At 43.4% G+C, this 22,566-nt stretch overlaps 1 protein-coding gene and 1 long non-coding RNA gene across 5 annotated transcripts; one reads left to right on the top strand and one right to left on the bottom strand.

The window, feature by feature from the left end:
- Positions 1–3,265: 3,265 nt before the first annotated feature.
- LOC115783651 (uncharacterized) lies at positions 3,266–6,712 on the bottom strand. Of its 3 annotated transcripts, XR_004020233.1 has the most exons (5): positions 6,088–6,710; positions 4,708–5,733; positions 4,415–4,609; positions 4,204–4,317; positions 3,266–4,111 (listed from the first exon to the last, which is right to left on the bottom strand). It is a non-coding gene; the product is annotated as an uncharacterized LOC115783651 (long non-coding RNA). The 3 variants fall into 3 exon arrangements; XR_004020231.1 differs by having other exon boundaries at positions 4,415–5,733; positions 6,088–6,712; XR_004020232.1 differs by having other exon boundaries at positions 4,430–5,733; positions 6,088–6,711.
- kiaa2013 (KIAA2013 ortholog) lies at positions 6,580–17,854 on the top strand. Of its 2 annotated transcripts, none has more exons than XM_030734574.1 (3): positions 6,580–7,981; positions 11,266–11,979; positions 12,025–14,999. In XM_030734574.1, the coding sequence occupies exons 1-3, from the start codon at positions 7,024–7,026 to the stop codon at positions 12,123–12,125; spliced, it is 1,773 nt and encodes a 590-aa protein (XP_030590434.1). In that variant the 5' UTR covers positions 6,580–7,023; the 3' UTR covers positions 12,126–14,999. The 2 variants fall into 2 exon arrangements, with proteins under 2 accessions (XP_030590434.1, XP_030590433.1); XM_030734573.1 differs by adding an exon at positions 15,013–17,854 and having other exon boundaries at positions 6,581–7,981; positions 11,266–12,119.
- Positions 17,855–22,566: the final 4,712 nt, after the last annotated feature.

The following is a 22,566-nucleotide window of genomic DNA, read 5'->3' as shown; positions in this document are numbered from 1 at the left end:
TATGGTGATCCAGTTGTTCCGCAGACATGAGTACTTGCACGTAGCCCGAACCGCTGGTTGTGTATTAGTTTCATGTAAATGCTTCAAAACGGCTAAACTAAATTGTCAAATTAAAGCTCTCATTATAGGGTGACCATGGAGAAGCAACAATGTAACAAGAAACTAGGAATAGTGTGACCCTGGTTGGTGTGAATGAGGTTAAGCTATCCTAAACATGGGAAATACAGAGAACGGTTCAACAGCAGCACAGACTGCATTATTCAAAGTAATTATAAACTTCACATTGAAGCCCAATGAAAGGTGATGCAACAGAGGTGTGCGTAATCTGGTACTGACATCTGATATATTAGAGAATACAGCTGTATGAGTGCTTTATTAATTAGTGGTGAACAGTTATAAAGTGTTATTAACCTATTGGTATCCACTAGAGTCCAGATAGAGGTTATTAGAGCTAGGAAAATTGTGCAGGAACAAGAAACCCCCGTTCTATCGGAACCAATGACTAAATTAATCACATGTTTAATAAAATGAGTGTTTCAGAATCTGAAAAATCAGAAGAAATGGCTTTGAGTCGGTCACAGATGGCCCAGAGCAAACAAATGAATCACACCCCACTACAATGTTTAGTGTCATGTTTCAGTTATATGGGGCTATTACTGTGACAAAACTATTTGTGTGTGTGTGTGTGTGTGTGTGTGTGTGTGTGTGTGTGTGTGTGTGTGTGTGTGTGTGTGTGTGTGTGTGTGTGTGTGTGTGTGTGTGTGTGCATCCACACATATGCATTTAAATCTGTGTGGAGATTTATGTTTGTATATTGAAATCTGTGTTTGCATATTCAGATCCGTGTGTGTGTAATCAGATTTATAAATGTGTGCAGAGATTTGTGAACGTGTACAGGAATCTGCAAATGTGCATTCACAATCTGTAGTTATCATATTTGTAATTGCATAAATAAATCAGTAAGTGTGCTTAGATATTAATGGCTAAAAAGTCTTAAGATTTTGCTCAAAGCACTGAATGTATATGAATAAATACAGTGGCTTGCAAAAGTATTCATAGCCCTTGAACTTTTCCATATTTTGTCACATTACAACCACAAACATAAATATATTTCACTGGAATTTAATGTGAAAGACCAACACAAAGTGGTTACAATTGTGAAGTGCAAAGAAAATTATACATGATTCAAAACATTTTTTACAAATAAAAAACTGTGGTGTGCAAAAGTATTGAGCCCCCCTGAGTCAGTACTTTGTGGAACCACCTTTTGCTGCAGTTACAGCTGCAGGTCTTTTAGGGTTTGTCTCCACCAGCTTTGAACATCTAGTGACTGAAATTTTTGCCCATTCTTCTTTGCAGAACAGCTCAAGCTCAGTCAGATTAGATGGAGAGCGTTTGTGAACAGCAGTTTTCAGATCTTGCCACAAATTCTGGATTGGGTTTAGGTCTGGACTTTGACTGGGCCGTTCTAACACATGAATATGTTTGGTTTAAACCGTTCCATTGTAGCCCTGGCTTTATGTTTAGGGTCGTTGTCCTGCTGGAAGGTGAACCTCCGCCCCAGTCTCAAGTCTTTTGCAGACTCCAACAGGTTTTCTTCCTGTATTTGGCTCCATCCATCTTCCCATCAACTCTGACCAACTTCCCTGTCCCTGCTGAAGAGAAGCAGCCCCAGAGCATGATGCTGCCACCACCATATGTGACAGTGGGGATGGTGTGTTCAGAGTGATGTGCAGTGTTAATTCTCCGCCACACATAGCATTTTGCATTTTGGCCAAAAGGTTCCATTTTGGTCTCATCTGACCAAAGCACCTTGTTCCACATGTTTGCTGTGTCTCCAACAGCTTCTGGCAAACTGCAAACGGGACTTTTGATGGTTTTCTTTTAACAATGGCTTTCTTCTTCCACTCTTCCATAAGGACCACATTTGTGCAGTACATGACTAATAGTTGTGCTGTGGACAGATTCCCCCACCTGAGCTGTGGATCTCTGCATTTGGTCCAGAGTCACCGTGGGCCTCTTGGCTGCATCTCTGATCAGTGCTCTCCTTGTTGGGCCTGTAAGTTTAGGTGGACGGCCTTGTCTTGGTAGGTTTACAGTTGTGCCGTACTCTTTCCATTTCAGGATAATGGATTGAACAGTGCTCCGTGAGATGTTCAAAGCTTGGGAAATCTTTTTATAGCCTAAGCCTGCTTTAAACTTCTCCACAACCTTCTTCCTGACCTGTCTGCTGTGTTCTTTGGACTTCATGATGCTGTTTACTCCCCAATATTCTCTTAACCAACCTCCGAGGCCGTCACGGAGCAGCTGTATTTGTACTGAGATTAGATTACACACAGGTGGACTCTTTTTAGTCATTAGCAGTCATCGGGTAACTTCTGAATGCAGTTGGTTGCACTCAGAGAAAAGGGGGCTCAATACTTTTGCACACCACACTTTTCAGTTTTTTATTTGTAAAGAATGTTTTGAATCATGTATAATTTTCTTTGCACTTCACAATTGTAACCACTTTGTGTTGGTCTTTCACATTAAATTCCAGTGAAATATATTTATGTTTGTGGTTGTAATGTGACAAAATATGGAAAAGTTCAAGGGGTATGAATACTTTTGTAAGCCACTGTATTTTCCACCCTAGGCGTGCGTGTCCAAGGCGCTGCACGCTCTTGCAGACCAGATCACCGGTGTGGAGCTCAAGCACACGGACTGTTTTTATCATTTTAGGGGATTTTAACAGAGCGAACTGCCTAAATACAGACAGCATGTTACCTGCTCCACCAGGAAGAGTAACATTTTAGATCACTGCTACACTGTGTTAAAGGAGGCCTATTGCTCTGTTCCCCATGCTGCTCTGGGCCTCTCCGATCACTCGCTGGTCCACCTTCTTCCAACCTACAGGCAGAAGCTCAAGTGTGCCAAACCTGTAGTCAGCTTTGTGAAGAAGTGGACCAGCGAGGCTAAAGAGAGGCTTCAGGACTGCATGGAACTAATAGATTGGAGTGTGTTTGAGGACGCTACAAGCAGCCTGGACAAATATGCGGATACTATGACATCCTACATCAGCTTCTGTGAAGGCACCTGTGTTCCCACCAGGACTCGCATAAAATATAACAATGACAAGCCCTGGTTTAATACCAGACTCTCGCATCTGAAGAACATCACAGAACCTCTGCTAGACCTTCTGCAATTTGCATATCAGGCAAACAGATCAGTGGATGACACAGTGAACATGGCACTCCAGTTTATTCTTCAACAGCTTGAGCGCTCAGGAACATATGTAAGAATTTTATTTTTAGATTTCAGTTCAGCTTTGAATACAATTATCCCAGGACAACTACATAACAAATTACTCCAACTCGGCGTGCCAAGTCCCACTTGGTCCCTCCAGTGGATCACCAACTTCCTCACTGGCAGAGAGCAGCAGGTGAGGTTGGGAAAATTCACCTCAAACACCCAGACTATCAGTACAGGCGCTCCACAGGGTTGTGTCCTCTCACCACTGCACTTTTCTCTGTATACAAACAACTGTACCTCCACGGACCCCTCGGTCAAGATCTTGAAGTTTGCAGTTACTACAAACTGACTCCAGTATTAAATAAGTGCATTCAGCATAAAGAGAGGACATGCAGGATGAGGTGTGACTCTGAGGGACGCTCCTGTGACCACAGAGATCCCTTAAAGCTGGTCTTTTCCTGTTCTGAGGTTCTCATACATTCTTCCAATCTAACGTTCTTGTCAGACGCCATCGAGGCCGAACACTCGGACGCGGAGGAGTCAGGTGTTCAAATCCAGAGTCTTTATTTTAAACAAAGCCAGAGCTGCTGTGAAGCTGGCAAAACTAAAATCTGTCTGACGTGAGGAAGTAAATCCACTACTCCACAACACTCCTAAGGTATTGTTAGAAGGTGAACTCGAAACATCGAGGCTGCGAGCAGACGCAGGTATGAAAACAAAAAGCAACACAATACTGTGCTCAGCAGTCTCACTAATGACCTATACAAAACATTTTTCTTATCAAAGAAAACCTAGAAAATCATAAGCCTGAGGCACTGGATCAACTGGATCAGCAGACACAGGAGGGTCTGGAACTGGTGCTGGGTCCACAGGGACGTTCCTGTGAAAAAGGGAGAGGAAGATTATTGACCAGGTAAGTGACTCCACACTGCAACTTGCCAGGAGGGGGACTACTGACAGCTGTTGGCTTACTTGCCAAATGAGTCTGTTCCTGGGAGGAGGTAAGGTGCTGGAGAAATTCCAGAGTACAAGGCTTCTGGGAGAGCAGGCAGGCAAGTCCAAACGCGCAGGTGGGGGAAGTGAACACTGAGAAGAAATAAGGAATGCAAGAGGTTATTTGCTGGGACCGTAGCAGGTGGGTAACTGGTAACAGAGTAGCTAAGTCAAGGAGAAAAAACTTTACTAAAGGGATGCTGACTCTCTGGCGAGGAGCAAAGGAGCCTGATGGGGCTTCGTGAAGCTCAGGTGCATCTGACAGCAGCAGGGGAGTGTAGCTCCACCCACAAGGGGAGGAACACCCAACCCAGCCTATCAGAAAGCAGCAGAGACACACGTTCACGGTCCAGGACACATTCTGCTGATGACTGACGTGGAACGTCTGTTAAAAAAGACAAGGCTTCATTAAACTAACAGATGATCCAGTATAATATTTTACCCTGGAGTTGGTGGAGCTCTGATGTCAGTTCTTTCACTTACTGCAAGCACATCTTTTTAGAAGGCAACTCTCCATCGTCTCTTTACCAGTGAAGACTCTGTAGAGTCTGCGGCGTGCCTCTGATGGGTTTTCTGCTGGACCCTGATCTTAAACTGGCCTCTCTCACCCAGTATGCATGTTTTCCCAGCTCTTTGTGTTAGAACATAATCTGACATCTGGTTAGCATTCAAGTCCTCCAATCATGAACGTCATTTTTCCAGCTCATTCTCAAGAAAAGGAGGTTTCATGTTTCTTCCCTATTCCATCCATTAATCTCTTTATCACATCATCATGATTCAAATCGACACTACCAGGACCGGCTGTTTCTTTAAAGAATAAGATTTCTGCAGCTGGACTCTGACCATTCTCAGTTTGCTCTTACACTTATTAAAATTATTCTCCATTGCAGACACTTTCAGCTCGTCTGCACTTCACTGATGCACTTTTGCATTTTTCTTTCCACCCATTTACGTAAGCGGGATCTGTCCTCATTTATATGTTTCCTCTCCAAACGAAACTTCCTCTGGTTTGATCATTTTTTCTCTCGATCATCAACCTGCCTCTTCATCACATCAAGTTCTTATTTTAAAGTTTTGTGTTGATCATTATTATCATCCTGATAAGCCTGTGTTTCCCTGCAAAGTTTCTCACGTTCCAAGTTCTGTAACACATCCATTAAATGATAACCACGGAAACAGTCCCGGGAGGTCGAGTTCCCGGTAATTCATGAATCGATTTTTTAAAAAAATCATCAAATTCTTTCTGCTGTCTCTCTCCTTGTGCTCGGTCCTGTATTTATCTCCCATTTCACAGAAATCCACCCTTAAACTGTCACTAAGGTCAGGGGCTGCTCGAAGAGGGAGATGAGGCATTTTTGACACTCTTCCAGGACCTGCGTCAGTCCTTCTGTTTTCTTTTGGAAGTGCTCAGTCTACGACAGTTTCACACTCAGGGCTTCAGCTTGTGTGAGGAACTCAGTCTTCAGACTTCCTGGGAAAAACGGGAGTTGTATCAGCAGCTGAGGCCATCTGGAAAAAGAAGGAAATTTCTGTCCCAGTGATGAATGAAAGAGCAATTTCTTCTCTTATATTTTTTCAATTACAGAGGCAAGTGTTATTATGAATTCCTATACTCGGAAACTGAAGCGATTATTTTTGGAAGCATAAGCATTAGAAATATATTCTGTGACAGTGATGAAGTGATGCAAGCTCATATTTCCCTGAACGTTCGCAGCGCCATCTTGTGGCAGCCACCGATGTCTAAATTGGGTCCAAATGCACATCCACGGATCATGAGTACGAAACAAAGACGCTGTTTCAGTGAAGAAAACAGTTTAACAAAGTACTTCCTACCATTACAAACTGCCGTTGTTAGCGCCTTACCTTTGACTTTCACCGTGTGACACAGTGTTGATGAGCACTGGAAAAAAAAACACTTTCTTTCGGCGAATCGATGGTAGCGAAACTGATCGTTCTACGCATGCGGGTACCTAATACAACCCGCTTCATTAGCTACCTGCTGCAGGTATGAACATCCAGCAGCAGAGCTCGTGTTTGAACTACAGCACTGACTTCATGAACACTCAAGCTTTTTCCGACAGCCAGCAAAAGCCGTTCATTTACGGATTAGACCACCTCACGCTGGCAGTCTGAAACAGGCGGCCGTGGTTATATGAAAAGTAACCGCTGGACTTCCTCTGAGCGCCCCGACTCCATCTGCGATTCCCGAACGGAGGTACGCAAGTTTCTCCGTGACAGCGGCTGCCAGTCAAAGCGTCCATCGTGACGTTGCGCCTCAATTTTACAGCAACAGCGAGCATGCTGTGAACAGCTCGGTCCCCTTCGCTCTAGTTTAACATCAACTGCGTGCGGAAGTTTTTCCTTGTCACGTGTTCACGGTGAAGTTACTGTTTTTTGCGACATTTCCGGTCGTTGTTTTTTGCCAATTTGCTTGACGACATTTGTGACAAACCAGTAGAGCCAGCCTTTGGCTGCAAAGCTGTTTCCGAAGAGTTTTTCTTTTTCATTTGAAGGCAAACCGAAATAAAATAAGCCGAGAAAAGAGATCTTGATGGCTCACGTATAAGCCCGCCTGAGGATATGAGATTAACCACAATGCGAGACGCGTCCACACCTTTTGTGCAGGTTTTGTCTACAGCGCTAGCTAACTGACTAAACTCACTTAGCCCGATCCTCTCCGTCAGCTTTCATTCGTGGGGAAAGTACGAGCCATTTCCATGTGAGACATCCGAACGTTTTCACCCCGAGCACTCTGGGTGCTGTCTCTACGCAGACTCACAGCCGGGCTTTGATCGTACAATGTGGCTACAGCAAAGACTGAAGGGGCTACCGGGCTTGTTATCGAGCAGCTGGGCGAGAAGACTCCTGATAGGACTGCTACTGTTCCTTATCTTCTATTGGTACCTGGGAGCAGAGCGCAGATGGAGGCTGTTCAGCGCCTCGGCCATGCCCGGCGGGGCGGCCGGACAGTGTCTCCTGACTGAGATCTACAGGTGGAAGTCTCTGGTAGACCGAGGAGAGGGCATATACAGCACACCTCAGGAACAACTAGACACGCCTTTTGTAACTGGTAACGGCCATATTCTGGTTGATATAGATTCTAACAAACTTTGGGTAGCCTCATCCTCACAGCCCGGCTCGGCTCCGGTACACCAGACTGAATACTCTCCGAGGGTCACCGTCCGTCTCGAAGGGACGCGCGCCGAGGTTCAGGCTACCATGCTGCGGTTCCGGAAGGGAGCCGTGCTGTCAGTCCGCTGCGCCTCACCAGCCGACCTGCAGTCAGCCCGAGAGTGTGTCACCATCAGAGAGGAGTTTATCGCTCACAGAAGCAGGCCGAATGTCTTTCTGCAGCGAATCCACATCAACAATCCGTCTGACAGGGCCCTGAACTTTGACATATCGCCTGGAAATCCCTCTTTCGGTAGCAAGTTCTCCGCTAGTGTGGAGACACTGGAGGACAGAGAGGTAGTCCTTTCCTCTGGCAGGGTGCCAGTGGAGAAAAACAGGATGGTTCTGGTAGTGGTGGTTACCAACAAACTGACCAACAGGATCCATGTCGTGGCTAAGTCAGAACACAAAGACAGCATTCTGTCAGTGGTGTGGACCTCGGAGGCCATCGAGTCCTCAAAGCTGGAGGAGACCTTCAGGATCCTCAGAGACGGAGCCAAAAAGGAGCTGGGAGAGCTGCTGAGGACCAATGAGGATGACCTGGTTGAAGGCCACCATCAAGCCTGGATAGACCTCTTCATTTCAGGTGAGGAGTAGCAGTAACTGCAGTGCTTTATGGGACAGTTTTGCTCTTTCAATAAATTTTCTCTATTCACTACAATTCTGCACTATACCAAATAATATCAGAGATGGCATCACCATACAGCCATATAATGCAAGGATAACAGTAACAAAACCCTCTTTAAATAGGGTTAAATAAATGATTTGCAAGTTAAATAAAGATGAAGCTGATATCTGATTGGGGGGAATAAAATTATTTTTTTGTCATTGCAACAGAAACAACATGTTGTTTGCCTGGAGTGAAGCAGTGCAAATAAAGCTGAAAACGATCTCAGTAAATGATAAATATGCTGAGATATAAAAACAGCAATAAGGCCAGCAGCGTTCACACTGAGCAGTGAGTGTTGGAGAGCGTATGCTGCACTGTGCAATTAAGACTGCAAAACAAGAATTGTGCAGGTGTTCAAAGAAGGTCCCGTTTGTTTAGTGCTCTCAGTCTGTGGGAAGAAGCTGGTGAAAAGTCTGCTGGATCTACAGCTCATGCTCCTGAACCTTCTCCCAGGTGTTAGCAGGGAGAACTGTGAGACGGGTGGTAAGGGTCTTTTAGGACAGCTGACACCCTACGGATGCAGCGCTCGCTGTAGCTGTCCAGCAGTGAGGGGGAAACTGTTTCTCATAGTTCTTACAGCTGCTAAACCAGACGTCAGGCTGTAGGTCAATAAACTCTGAGGTCGAGTGGACGGTGGGAAGACCTGCCTTCCTGAGTCTCCTAAGTGGGTGGAGCCACTGTTGGCCCTTTTTGAGGTTTGCTGCAGTGTTGGTGGTGAAGGTCAAGTCCTCTGCCAGGTGGACTCTGAAACCGTCCACAGCAGCCCCACTGATGCTCAGAGGACTCTCTGTGTGGTGGGTTTTCTCACATTCAGCACCATCTCCTTTGTTTTTGGGATGTTAACCAATAGGTTGCAGGACCTGCACCACGACATCAGCTGCTCCACCTCCATTCGGTCATCATCATTGTTCTTACTGAGGTCCGCCACGGTCGTGTCGTCTGCATACTTAATGATATAATATAAAATATATGGACGTCCCCTCTTTATGATTTACAGAATATAGGACCAAATAACTGAAACAGAGTTTAGATCAGCGTGAAGCCTGACCTTTTGCACCACAGGGATTACCTGCAAATATGGTACACTGCACATTCTCTATATTTTGCTTCTAAGGAGCCAGATTTTCTTGTAATGTTTAAGAGTAACTCCAGATAATGTTTGGAAATCACCATCTCCAAATCTGTTACATGATAATGTGTTAGATGACAGGAAAAGAAAATTTTATGTCTCATTTAAGTACCTTTACCCTGATTATCTTGAATCTGATTGATGGTTTTAACAACTGCAAATGATAGACCATATGGTTTATCTGCGAGTTTATAAGATCATGATCAGATAAGTGCTTGCTTGTAGGGGGTCATTCTGACTGTTGGGTTTCCTCTTTAATTATTGGAGGGTCTTTACCTACAATACAAAGCACCTGTTGTTTCAGAGCTGTATAAATAAAATTGAATCAGCATCAGAAAAAGGTAATCCTGGAACAGGAAGTCCATTCACTTATCCTGTTCAGGGTTGTGGGGGGGCTGGAGCCTATCCCAGCTGACATAGGGCGAGAGGCAGGGTAGACCCTGTACAGGTCACCAGCCTGTCACAGGGCCAACACAGAGAGACAGACAACATCCACACTCTCATCCACACCTATGGGCAATTTAGAGTTTCCAATTAACCTAACCCCAGTAAGTGCATGTCTTTGGACTGTGGGAGGAAACTCATGCAGACACGGGGAGAACATGCAAACTCCACACAGAGAGAGAGTGAGAGGGCCATCATGGAATCGAACCCAGGCCTTCCAGATGGTATTCAGCAGTGCTAACCACCGTGCCACCGTGCTGGCCTGTAACAGGAAGTGAAGCAACACATTAGCATATGTTAAAACCAGGGAGACCGACAGCTTCTGTTGATGAGTCGGTGTCCTTACAGTGCAGTTACAAAATGCAGATAAAAAAGATTGACCAAATCAATGAATGAAGTGAATCCAAGCGGTGCTGCTGCAGATCTGCATGAAGGGCCCACAATTTTTAGCCAGTTGCACAGATAAGTCACAGATAACCCACAGGTCTATCATTTGCAGATACCATGGGCTCTTCAGTCAGGTTCAGGGTAATCAGGGTAAAGGTACTTTAGTGCTGAAGCTTCCCAAAAAGCACAGAAGCAGTTAATCTGAAAATGATGTATAACATTTTCTTTTCCTATCACCGTTCTCATGTAATATAATCAGATTTGGAGATGCTGATTTTCCGGGCTGTTCTTATCTGGAGCTACTCTTAAAACAACAGTTCTCCAGGTTTTCTAAAGCTTTCAAAGATTTCTTTGGACATTGCCTGTTTTTTCCACTCATTTGCAGTCCAGTCCTTTTCTTCTTCTTTTTCTTTTGTTTAAGCCCCTTAACACTGACCTATAAATCATTCAAGCATAAACCAGTCTCATGTCTTCACATAGCGGGCAACTTACCAAAGAACCAATTTAGTATCTTTAGCATCTGTACTTTATTTAGTAGCAGTCACAAAAACACAACGTGTTCCCATTTCTTTAGTTGAATCTATAGAAAATACCCGATAACGCAGATTGGCCGGCATGTCTGCAGCAAATGAGCAGAAAATCCTATTTTTTCCACAGAAAAAGCCTTGCACAGGATTCTATCAGCAGTCACCGCTGGAAGGCTGTATATGAGCAGTGAAAGCTTCCTGTCAGCCACTTTGTGGATTTTTCTCAAAGCCACAGTGTCTCTAAAGTCCTGAAAGTTAAACTGTGTAGAACTGAACTTATTTCACTGAGCACACTCATGGAGGGGAAATGAAAATGATCCTTGTTCTGAAGATGGAGCAGGTTTAGTAGCTGAAATGTCATTAAAATAATGTATATAATAATGTAATCTAAAAGCTTTTGTTTCTGAGTTGAAGTTTTAAAAAAGCCAGCTACTCTGAGCAGGCAGCGCCGCATGTTTGATGATTTTATAGTCCCGGTGCAACCTCAAAGGGGTTTGTGTGTCCTCCCAGGATCGAACCAGGGAGCTGTCGTGTGTTAGGCGAATGTGTAAACTTCTACACTATGGAGCCGTTTGGATAATAATTTTGTGACAAAAATCAGAAATAAAGCGAAGGTCAGTAAATAATCGGGGTCAGAGTAGCCAGTAATCAGTCCTATATACACTACATGCCATATTTGGGTGAAGCTGTACCTCTGCTTCTCTTTCTTTCAGGTGTTGAAATGAGGAAGATCATTGACTCCCACACCCCATCGAGCCGCACGGTGAACACCACCCTCTACTACGTCTTGTCCTCTTCCACAGCTCCCCTGCTGGACCAAAGGCTAAACAGCGAGGAGCACGCCCGTCTCGAATCCAGTCTTAACTACGCGGATCACTGCTTCAGCGGCCACGCCACCATGCACGCAGAAAACCTGTGGCCCGAGAGGGTGAGCAGCACTGCTCAGATCTTGCAGCTGGTCACACTGTGGACTCTGACTCTGCACAAAAGAGGCTGCAAGGTGTTGGTAGCTGCCGGGGCCCATGGAGTCATGCAGGGCATGGTGCTCAGCTTCGGTGGCCTTCAGTTCACAGAGAACCATCTTCAGTTCCAGGCTGACCCGGATGTGCTGCACAACAGCTACGCCTTGAGAGGCATTCACTACAACCAGGACCTCATCAACCTGGCGGTGCTGTTGGATGTGGAGGGAAAGCCTTTTCTTCACGTGTCGGTGAAGCCCCAGGAGAAGCCCGTGAAGCTGTACGCCTGCGAGGCCGGCTGTCTCAACGAGCCCGTGGAGCTCACGTCCGAGATCAAAGGCCACACCTTCCCTGTCATGGTAACGCAGCCCATTACGCCTCTGCTCTACATCTCCACAGACCTGCGCCATCTGCAGGACCTCCGCCACACTCTGCACCTAAAGGCCATCCTGGCTCACGAGGAGCACATGGCCAACAGGTACCCAGGCCTGCCCTTCCTCTTCTGGTTCAGCGTGGCCTCGCTCATAACGCTCTTCCACCTTTTCCTATTCAAGCTCATATACAACGAGTACTGTGGCCCCGGAGCCAAGCCCCTCTTCAGGAGCAAGGTATAAACAGCGGTAATAAAACAGAACTGCAGCCTGATCTCCTCTGGTCCTTTGTGTGTGTGCGTGCGTGCGCGTGCGTGTGTGTGCGTTTGTGTGTGTGTGTGTTGTGGTGGCGGCAGCAAAGATTTCCTCTGGATGCTCTCTGTGGGATGGGTACTCGGTTTTGACTTTAACTTCTTCTGTGAGTGAACTTTGTTTTCCAATCTTACCTGGGACGTGTTCGGAGTGGGTTGGCATAATAGCCTTACACACCTCCCCTTTCCAGCTCTCTCAAAATATCATCTACACTTTTTGTTGTTTGTTTTGAACTGTTTGACAAGTTTCCACTGCACGTGTTTCCTCTGAGAGACTGAAGGCAAAGGGAAGTCTGACCTGTTAGAGCACCGGTAGAGTAGCAGCCCTCATTCAAGATCCCACAGTTACAGTTAACCCTTTAGTCTGCGGTGTCCTTGGAGCACATCGTGTGTTTGCACTTCATTGTGGAATGTAAGACATTGTTGATCACAAGGGTGAAAATGGAGCACAAGTGTTATCTTGAAATGACGGGGCTGTGGTTGGACCGTTTCAGTGCCACTGTGTGACTCACCCACAGCAGTGATTTATGGCCACTGTAAGGTTAGACAACAGCAAGGAAAGGAAGAAATGAAACAATAGAAAAAAGATTAATGTAATAAATCTACAAATTTATCTGAAATGTAATAAAAATCTACATTTGTGAGGGAAAACAATTATGGCAGTGTGTCATCCAAAGTTTCTGTGGCGATTCAGGCCTGAAGTGAAAGGCATTTCTCTGCTAATAAATATAATTTGATGAGGTCATCACCTGCAGACACTTGGCACGCAGCATCTGAGCTGTGATTATGTTTCATTATTTTTTCCAGTTTTTCTTTTTTGGGGTTGAAATTTAAGGCCTTTAATCTCAGAGAGTTTTCTCTAATAAATCTCTAACAAAACCCGTCAATAATTTTCCAGATATTGCCCCCAGCTTCTCTTCCTTTTTAACCTTCAATAGGCTAAATGTGCCATTTTTATCACCTCTGCTCTTCAGTGATGGGAGATTTCTGAATGTCATTTTTGCTACATTGAAAGTTTTGGTTTCTGACAGTGTAAAGTGAGCTGTAGTAAACCCCACAGTGGACATATCATCATATATAAATGTTAGCAACAACAACAGAACAGCCTTCCCACATTTAAAACACTCACTGACGGTGAATACACACACAGCCTGACGAACATTAACATTTAAATCTGGTATAAAACGTCACTGTTTTACTGTTACACAAACACATGATTTTGTTGTTATGAAGTTTCACTGGCAGGCCACCATTGAAGCTGCAGTGCAGTCTGGGTAGTGACATCAGATGTTCGAACAGAGCAGGAAAGTGTGTGTGTGCAGCAGCTGCTCTGCTCTGCTGAGCGCTGTTATAAACACTTCCTGTCGTGTTATAGAAGGTAATAAACTGTTGGAGGTCAGTGTATGGATCCAGCTGTTTGATGATAAAATGGAATCCACAGCATCATATAGTCATCCAGCAGGGTAAACGTATAGATCATTACTTCCTCTGTGATCAGGGTCGTGACCTGTGGTTGGCTCTCAGGTTTACTATTAAAGCCTGTTGGTGGCAGAAAATTGTCAGCACAGCATTTGGTTGCAGTCATCACAAATATCTGCCATTTGTGAGCTCTTTTAGTTGATTAGTGCCAAGAACACAACAGCAGGTGTTGGATATTCTCTTATTCCCAGGAAAGCCGTGCAGCCCAGTATCACTTCCCTTTTTTCCTTCTGACAGGAAAATAAACCAAAAGCAGCACACGGTGCCGTTTTTTAGGCTTTGTGTCATCTGTTAGGAATGGCAGCTGTATCAGGACTGCGTTGAAGCGCCATCAGTTTCCATCATTGACCCAGAGTGCATTGCTCATGCAAAGCAATGGTGGCCTTCTACAGTGAATGTGTGTAGCAAACATTTGAAGGCAGTGAAAATATTTCTGGTGTTTTTAATGGCGTGCGTTAACGGGGGGGCTTTTATAGCATCATAAGCTGAAAGAGTCGGGGTGTCCTGCAGAGCTGCTTTATGGAGGTTTCTGAGCAGGAAGTGAGATATACAGCTTTGTGTTCACTGAACCTCCACAGAGTACCTGTGTGGGCTGACTGAGTTCACTTTAGACTAAATGTTTGAAACCATTGACCCAAAAACAGCAACCTTAAAATAAAAGTACAACATATGCTAAATAAATATTTATAGTGGCGTGCAGTGAAGTCACATAAAACCTGAGCCAGCTTTATTATGGCTCCTGAAATTGAAGGAGGTTTATGTTAACCTGTGCGGTTTGCAAATGCAGCAGTATCATAAGAAGACCTGAACTGGATGGTGTGTAAACAAACTGAACCGGAGGAGAGTGAAGGGCTAACTGTAAGCGTGTTAGCTCTGCCTCAGTTTTTCTGTGCAGTGAAGCTTTGCTGTCTGATCACGACTGCTCCTCTTTTTTCACCTTTCCAGAGCCGGAAAAAAAAATGTACCCAAGCTGGAATGAGAGTGCAAAAAGCAGCTTCAGTTTACTGCCACAGAGACGTTGAGCTGCTGGACACTCGCTAAATGTTTGTCTGATCAGCATGGACTGTGTGCTTTCTTTGCCAAGAGTCTTTTTCTGCTGTTCCTTTTTTCCTGCTTTTTGATGATGTTTTATATCAAATCACTTAATTAAATTATCAGAAATCAGAGGGTTTGGCTTTGACTGTTTCTTCCCTGCTGACCTGTGATATGCTGCTGTGTGTTGGTCGTGCTCCTGTCATGCTCAGCTTGTGCGTTTTTCCTCCTGGGAGGCAGGGTGCGTTTGTTGGGTTGGGGTAGCCAGTTTCCCCAGCTGATCTAACCTTCCCCTCTGACTTCACCAGGTGGCCGGCAAACACGAGGATAGCTGCCATGACTCCTTGGACGCTGCTTGAATGCTGCAGCAGTGCGATGCACACGTTGTTCGTGTGCTCGTTGCTGTGCTTGAGCTCGGGGCAGGTATTAACACGGCTGTGCTGCTGAAGCTGAAATGACCTTTAGGTCACAGCTGTGACCGAACGTTGTATTTTTAAAGAATCTCATCAGCTGCAGAGTAATTACCCCTCTCAAAAAAAAAATTAAAAAAAAATTCAAATTGAATTAAGTTTCTGTTTTGACTCTTCACCCAAACAATCTAGAAAATTCAGCTCTTGAACCCAAACTCTGATCTTTTCCTAAACCAAAGCTAAAAATCAAGAGAAAGAAAATAATAGTGATAGTGTTGTTAAAGTGACTGACTCACACAGATGAATATGAAGACAGAAGTGATTCACACCTGTACCTGAGGAAAGTTAAGGCTTTCAGGAGTGAGGACGCAGCACTGACAGCATGAGAAATGTAATCAGAGCTGTCAGCTCCTTCATGGTCGTAGCTTTGTGGTTCTCATTTTTGGGTCCGGCTTCATGAATGTGTGTGAATTTGCTCCATTCAGCAATAGTGGGCTAGAAGTTTTTATTAATAAAACATTCTTTTTTTTCCTGGCATAGAAGTGGAAATACATAAACAATTTTGTCCATCTGTTTTTATGACAGTAATTAATAAAGTGCTAGTTGCAGCCTTGTAGCGTAGTCTGGGAATTAGCTCTTCTGTAGCAGAACAAACACGTCGCTCCTAAGATTAGAACCTGTAAGGACCTGTTACAAAGTGGAGCTGATGCAGCACTTTAAAAACCTTTACAGCTCTTTCACTCTGAGCCAACTCCAACAAGCTGGAGTTGGCTCAGAGTTGCTGTGGTTCACATGATTTTAGCATCTTTCAAATCATTCTGGTATGTCAGGTTTTGCTTGTCAGCGACTAATCAGAATTATTTCTTATGACGAGGTTTTGAACCTTCAAGGCAGAAGCACAAACGGGGATAATGTTTAACTTCATTGATCAATTAAACCACGTGCATGTGTGTGTTTACATATACAAAAAATAAATAAATAAAAATATATATATATATATAAATATAAATAATATATATGTCTTGTGAAATACCTTGTCATAAAGTTAATGAGCCTTCATTTCGCCTTTTCATTATAGTTCTATGCACCTATCTGCCTTTTTTTACTCACTACAAATGCGGTGTGTTTGGAAGCTTTTCTTCTTTACAGCCTGTAACACGTTTGAACTTTTCTAACACATCAACCATATAATATTTTCTTTGTGCTATTGCTTTACTTATCAGTAAATCTTCCAAGTGTCTAGAAATCAGTCACTCGCCCTTGTTTTTAAAGGGGAACTTTGGTTTATTACAGCTTTAGTGCCTTCTCTGTAAATTTGGCAGGTGTTCCTTTATTGCTCATAATAATTTAAAAGTCATAGGTGTGTCATGTGATGCATTGTATATATTATAAGGTAAAGACCCTACAGTAATACAGAAGAAAGCCCAATAACCTATGAGCAAGCATTTGGTGATGGTGGTAAGGAATAGCTCCCTTTTAACAGGAAGAGACCTCCAAGAGAACCAGGCCCATGATCACTAACATGAAGCTCACAGGCCTTGGCCTTCATAGGCTCTGGCCTTGTTGGGTTAACAGACATTGTAGAACCTTCAGCATCACTCAAGTAAGTGTGTGTATATATTTGAGCCTGTATGCATACTTTAAACACTATGTGGCTCAGAGAAAATCCAGACTAAATTCAAACTTGTTGCTTTTTTGTTTAAAGATAGAATTACCATGACGTTTATGTCCATGATGGAAACATTACTGGGCATCATGTTTGTAGCAGTGGAAATCGGATAATTTATTTAGTAATGCTTTCATTTATAATATTAATTTGCGAGGGAAGTATGAGGATGTGATCAGGCCAGCTTTAGTACCAACACTGTACTCTAGTCTCTGCAGTAAAATGAGACGAGGCCAAGATCACATCATTAATAACCTCCTCCAGCTTTTGTGCTGTGATCAATTTTTAAATCAATTATTGAAGCTCTTCATAAACCAGTCCTCTGCAAATGCTCAATTCCTTTGAGGGTTTTTTAAGTAAATGAAAGGTTGGGCTTTGGTTTGCAGTGGGCTAACACACCTGTACTGTCAGGTAACGGGTTTTTAAAGTGTGTGTGTGTGTATGTATACATTTCTACTAACTGTTCCTAATCTTACACACTATTAATAAGTTGTAGATGTTTTGTGTTTGTCAGTGGAGATTTTTCTGTCAGTGTACTTTCATCATCACATTATGATCATATCTGAAGATTTTTAGTTTGTGGGTTTTGATCAAGAATCTTATGTGAACTACTGAGTGTGCCTTATAATGAAGAAAGAAGCTCGTTTACTGTACTTGAAATAAGTGGATAGTTTGTGGTCTGTAAATTTAAAGCAAAAGAGTTTATTTTTGTCTTACATTGGGGAGAATAAATCAGTGAATTATTGTGAGAAAATGCTGAAATGTGTTGTAAATTTGTTATATGTATTTCTGGGTGTCACGTTTTTAAAACTTCCTTCAGCTCCTGCCCAAACTTGAAAAAGGCTGACTCCACACAAAAGGATGCTGGGACAAGTCCACTCAGTTTAAGTGCTTTTTGTCTTTTTGTTGGAGTTGCAAGCATTCGGTGCAGTGGCAAATGAGCAGGTGGATTAATGGATGAGTAGGTTGATAACAGACATGTACATTAAACATCAATTTATAACTAATTCACTGCAGCCTGAAAAAGATTTGTTTTAAACTGCATGATCGATAAACGCACTACTTTTAGCAAGATGAACATTTACTTATCTACACATTTTCTTAAGTCACATGGTCCATCAAACAATTTTAACTTTATTTACATATTTAAACATTTATTGCATCTTACTCAAATAAAATGTTCTGCAGATTAAAATTTATCTGGGTCATTCATGAATTAATGTTCAATCAATTAATGAGCTGATCTTAAAATATCTCATAAATATGAATTATATTCAGTGCAAGTAGTGACACACATTACCAAATATTCCTTAAATAAACTTTAACTTTGTCCTGCATTCATCCAAAGAATATCATCAATTTAAATGAACATTTTACCATACCAGTGGTGTCTTTTGTGGGAGCTGTGAGCTGCACAGGTGAATGGAATTACCTGCAGAGAGAGAAGCAGGGAAAGGAGTAACAGGGGCGCTTGCTTCAGCGTGAGGCGCGCTGCAGCTGGGTGGGCAGTAAACCCATTTTGAATCTTACCCTTGTTTATCTTGACACTGGGTTTTTACCTGTCACACGGGAACAGCCATGTTAAATGGGGGGGGGTGTCGGGACCCCCCGGAGTCCGGATGCTGGTGGTGGCACAGATGAAGAGTTGGATGAGCGTCTTTAAGTGATGAGATTGGGCTGAAGCAGGTCATACAGGTGACAGTCTGAAAGGCAGAAGGACACGAATGCACGGAGAGTTTAAAGGGGCTGCAGGAAGGACAGAGTTTAGTTTGACAGCATGGAAAAGTGGAAGTGATGGAAATAATAGAGCAGCAGCCTGAACACCCAGGAATGCAGGAAGATGAGTGATTACAGATCTTTCTTATTCAGCTTATTCATAAGCTTCATGAGCATATACAGGACAAAACAGACACGGGGAGAACATGCAAACTCCACACAGGAAGGTCCGGGCCAAGGTGGAATCAAACCCAGACCTTCCAGCTGTGAGGCAACAGTGCTAACCACCACACCACCGTGATGCCGCAGTACAAGTCTGCTCCATTCCTCAGGCAATCTCTCACTCTAAAGGACTGTGGTTAGAAAGTCCACTGCTCTCCTGGACATCTTCATACCTCCACAGGTACATCATCTGGACCAAGTGCCTTTCCGTTTTTCATCTGCTTCATAGCTGTCCTCACTTCCTAACTACTAATCCTCTGCACACTAACTGTCCTCCATCTGTCCTCCTCTCTCTCATTTTCTTCATTCAACAGGTCCTCAAAGTACTCGTTCTACATTGTGAGCACACTCTTCACTTCCATCTGTGTCCTTAATCAGCCTGACCTGCTGCACATTGTTTCCACCTCGACCTCTCTGCTCGCCATTTGATACAAGTCTTTTTTCCTTCCTTGGTGTCCAGTCTCACGTAACACTCACTCATGCCTCTCTCTTTGGTGTACGCCTGGCCTCCCAGTGCTCCTGTCTACTTTCTTCATTTCCCTGACTAACCTACTTTTTCTTTGCTGTCCTCTTCTTTGATTACTTTCCCGTATTTCCTCATCCACAACCAAGTCTCCTCTATCCAGACGATCTCTAAGAAAATATCTTCCAAACACCTTCTTGGCCGTTTCCCTCACTATTTCAGCTGTAACCCTTCCCTACCACCCTGTCTCAACTCCTCCGTGAACTCTGCAACATTCCTCCTTCTTCAGCTTCCACAACCCTTTTTTAAGCCTGTCTTGTCTGGCAGGTTTTGCAGTCAGAATTATGATCTGAATGCACTGCAAACATATTTCAAGATGAGCTCTATAGATTATCTATAAGCTCCTCTTGTTAGTGTTTTTTTCCTTGTATTTTATTTATTTATTTCAGTGATTTTTCACATACATGTATATGTGTTGTAGCAATGCCGGAGTTCACAGGTGGGTGAAAAAAGAAAACGGGGAGAAAAAGATGGGAGGACAGAGCACGCTGTGGTTCACCTGCTGCACCTGTAAAAAAAAAAAACATAAAGCAGTACCTGAAAAAATATACATGTGAAACAAACCAACAATCTTGTTGTTGTTGATTGTTGGTTTACATGGAATAAATGAAGACTTAGTTATTTAAAAAAAAAAAAACATCAGGTGTTTATAGGAAGGCTTTTAAAGCAGTTATGATGTTTAATATCAGAGCTAATGAATATTTTTACTTTGCTGTCCTAGGTCCAGCCATGGGCTAACGAGTTTGATTTGATCCATTTTGAAATGTCCTTCAATCTATTGGCTATGAAATAATAAAATTTAAAATCTGGCATTTCTATCCCACCACTGTGTTTTGGCTTTTGTAAAGTTTTTAAACTTATTTGTGATTGTTTGTTTTTGCATAGAAATTTTAAGATGTTCAAATCTAGTGACCTAAACCAAGAAACAGAGGGTTTGTTAGGGATCAGTGAGAACAAATAGTTGATTTTTGGTAAAACCATCGTTTTAACGGTGTCTGTGTAGGTTCTCAGTATCTCTGGAGCTTGAAAAAAGGCGACTGGACTTTTTTTGCCTCTTGAAGACGTTTCACCTCTCACCCCAAAGGCTTCTTCATTTCTCAAACCAAAGGTGGAGAGACTCAGGTATTTAAACCCCTGTGGGCGTGGTCCCCTGGAGGTGGTTATGACCCTCCATGGTTCATGTGCATAATCACATGTGCCCAGGTGTGAAAGGAGACGTGGGCCATTTCCATCAGTGGTTTCAGATGAAATCAATTTAGGACTTCGCTCCATTGTGTCATGTGACCTATTGAGGTCACTGGAACAAAGGTGTGAGTGGGAGTTGAGACATCTGGGAAGGGAGCTCAGGACAGCACTGTAAGGGGGGGGGGAGTTGGTAACGTAATCCACCTCCTCTGTTCAATGATGGTTGTTCATAGTGGACACAGATGCTTGTTTTACTCCTCTTACTCCACCTCTGGTTTGAGAACTGAAGAAGCCTTTCAGGTGAGAGGTGAATCGTCTTCGAGAAACAAGTCCAGTCGCCCTTTTTCAAGCTCCAGAGACCATTTTAATGGTGGTAACGTTTCCCATGAGTGATACAGGTAAAGTTGGGGTGGCTGTAGCTCAGGAGGTAGAGCAGGTCACTTACTAATCAGAAGGTTGGTGGTTTGATTCCTGGCTGCTCCAGTCTGCATGCCAAAGTGTCCTTGGGCAAGATACTGAACTCCAAGTTGCTCTCTGATGCGACTGTCAGAGTCTGAATGGTTAGAATAGAATAGAATAGAATAGAATGCCTTTATTGTCATTATACAGGATGTACAATGAGATTGGAGGGCCACTCCTGTTCAGTGCCATGCAACAGAAAATCAAACTCTAAAATAAAAATATTATAATCTAGTATAATCAAGAAATATACAGAAAATAAACAATGTATAAAATATACAAAAAATAGAATGTATAAAAATATATACATACATTGGTGCATCTGTACATTGTAAGAAAAGTAAATAAGTGTATACATATAATAATGAAGATGATGAATATTGCACTTGGTGAATGAATACTGGATATTACACAATATAGGAATGTTAGATATTGTTCAGTATGAATAATCTAATATTGCACAGAGATGTGGGTGTTGCACAGTTACAGTGTGAGAGTTCAGGGTGGTGATTGCTCTGGCGAAGAAACTGTTCTTGAGTCTGTTTGTTCTGGCTTTGATGCAGAACAAACACTGAAGCACTGAGCTGTAGCAGGAAGTGAATGGGTAAATGCAAACGTGCTGCATAAAGTGCTTTGAGAACTCTAAGAATTAGTCCATTTACCATATTCCACTGTGCGAGATCATCCTCTATTGTTTTTAGGAGATGAATATGATTCAACTGTACCAAATCTGAGAGCCTGGCTGTGCTCACTTCCTCTTCTTGATTTCCAAAGTCTTCCCACGTTCTCCCCTGCCACCACCTCGCAGTCTCCTGTCTCTTTCAGGCTGCACCTTCTACATAGGATATGGTCCACCTGTGTGCACCTTCCTCCACTCGTATATGTCACCCTATCTTCCTCCCTCTTCCTGAAATGTTCATCACAGTGATTTTCATCCTTTTCGCAAAATCTATTAGCATCTGTCCCGAATTTTTCTCCGTAACACCATATCTAGCCAACACCACCTCATCAAATGCCTTTCTGTCACCTACATGTCCACTGAAATCTGCTCTAATCACCAGTTTCTCCCCACTAGGGACACTCTACCATTTCATCCAACTTTCTCCAGAATTCCTCTCTCTTCTCACTGACATCCAACCTGTGGGGCATACACATTGGCAACATTCACATCACTCCTCTGATTTCCAGCTTCAAACTCATGATCCTGTCTGAGGCCTTCTTCACCTCCACAACACTATTCACATACTCTTCCTCCAAGATTACCACTACTCCATTTCTCTTCCTATCTTCACCATGATAGAACAGTTCCTGGCCTTTCTTCTCTTCCACCTGGTCTCCTGCACACACCATATATTCACCTTCCTTCTCTCCATCATATAAGCCAGTTCTCTCCCTTTACCAATCAGACATTTAAGTCCTTCCTCTCAGCTCCACATTCCTGCCCCCCCCTCCCCCTCCCCCTCCCTTTGTTTATGGCCTGGTATCTAGTCAACATTTGGTGCCATTAGGCAGTCACTGACCACAGAGGGTCTGCATCACATTAAAGGTTCTATATACTTTTCTACTCAAAGCACTTTAGACAGCATCTTCCATTCACCCTCACAAGGAACTGTTCAGTATTATGCTCAAGGACACTTTGGCATACAGACTGGAGGTAATTGAACCACCAACCTTCCAATTA

The sequence above is a fragment of the Archocentrus centrarchus genome, chromosome 7 (assembly GCF_007364275.1).
Source record: "Archocentrus centrarchus isolate MPI-CPG fArcCen1 chromosome 7, fArcCen1, whole genome shotgun sequence".
Lineage (NCBI taxonomy): Eukaryota > Metazoa > Chordata > Actinopteri > Cichliformes > Cichlidae > Archocentrus > Archocentrus centrarchus.
The sequence above is the reverse complement of the archived record's forward strand: the minus strand, read 5'-3'. Positions and strand labels throughout refer to the sequence as shown.

What these genes read in the sequence shown, in the direction of transcription:
- kiaa2013 (XM_030734573.1), top strand. Translation starts at nt 7,024, where the DNA reads ATGTGGCTACAGCAAAGACTGAAGGGGCTACCGGGCTTGTTATCGAGC. An exon ending in GATAGACCTCTTCATTTCAG is followed by an intron (nt 7,982 to 11,265) that starts GTGAGGAGTAGC and finishes TCTTTCTTTCAG; the next exon opens with GTGTTGAAATGAGGAAGATC. An exon ending in AGCCCCTCTTCAGGAGCAAG is followed by an intron (nt 12,120 to 15,012) that starts GTATAAACAGCG and finishes TGACTTCACCAG; the next exon opens with GTGGCCGGCAAACACGAGGA.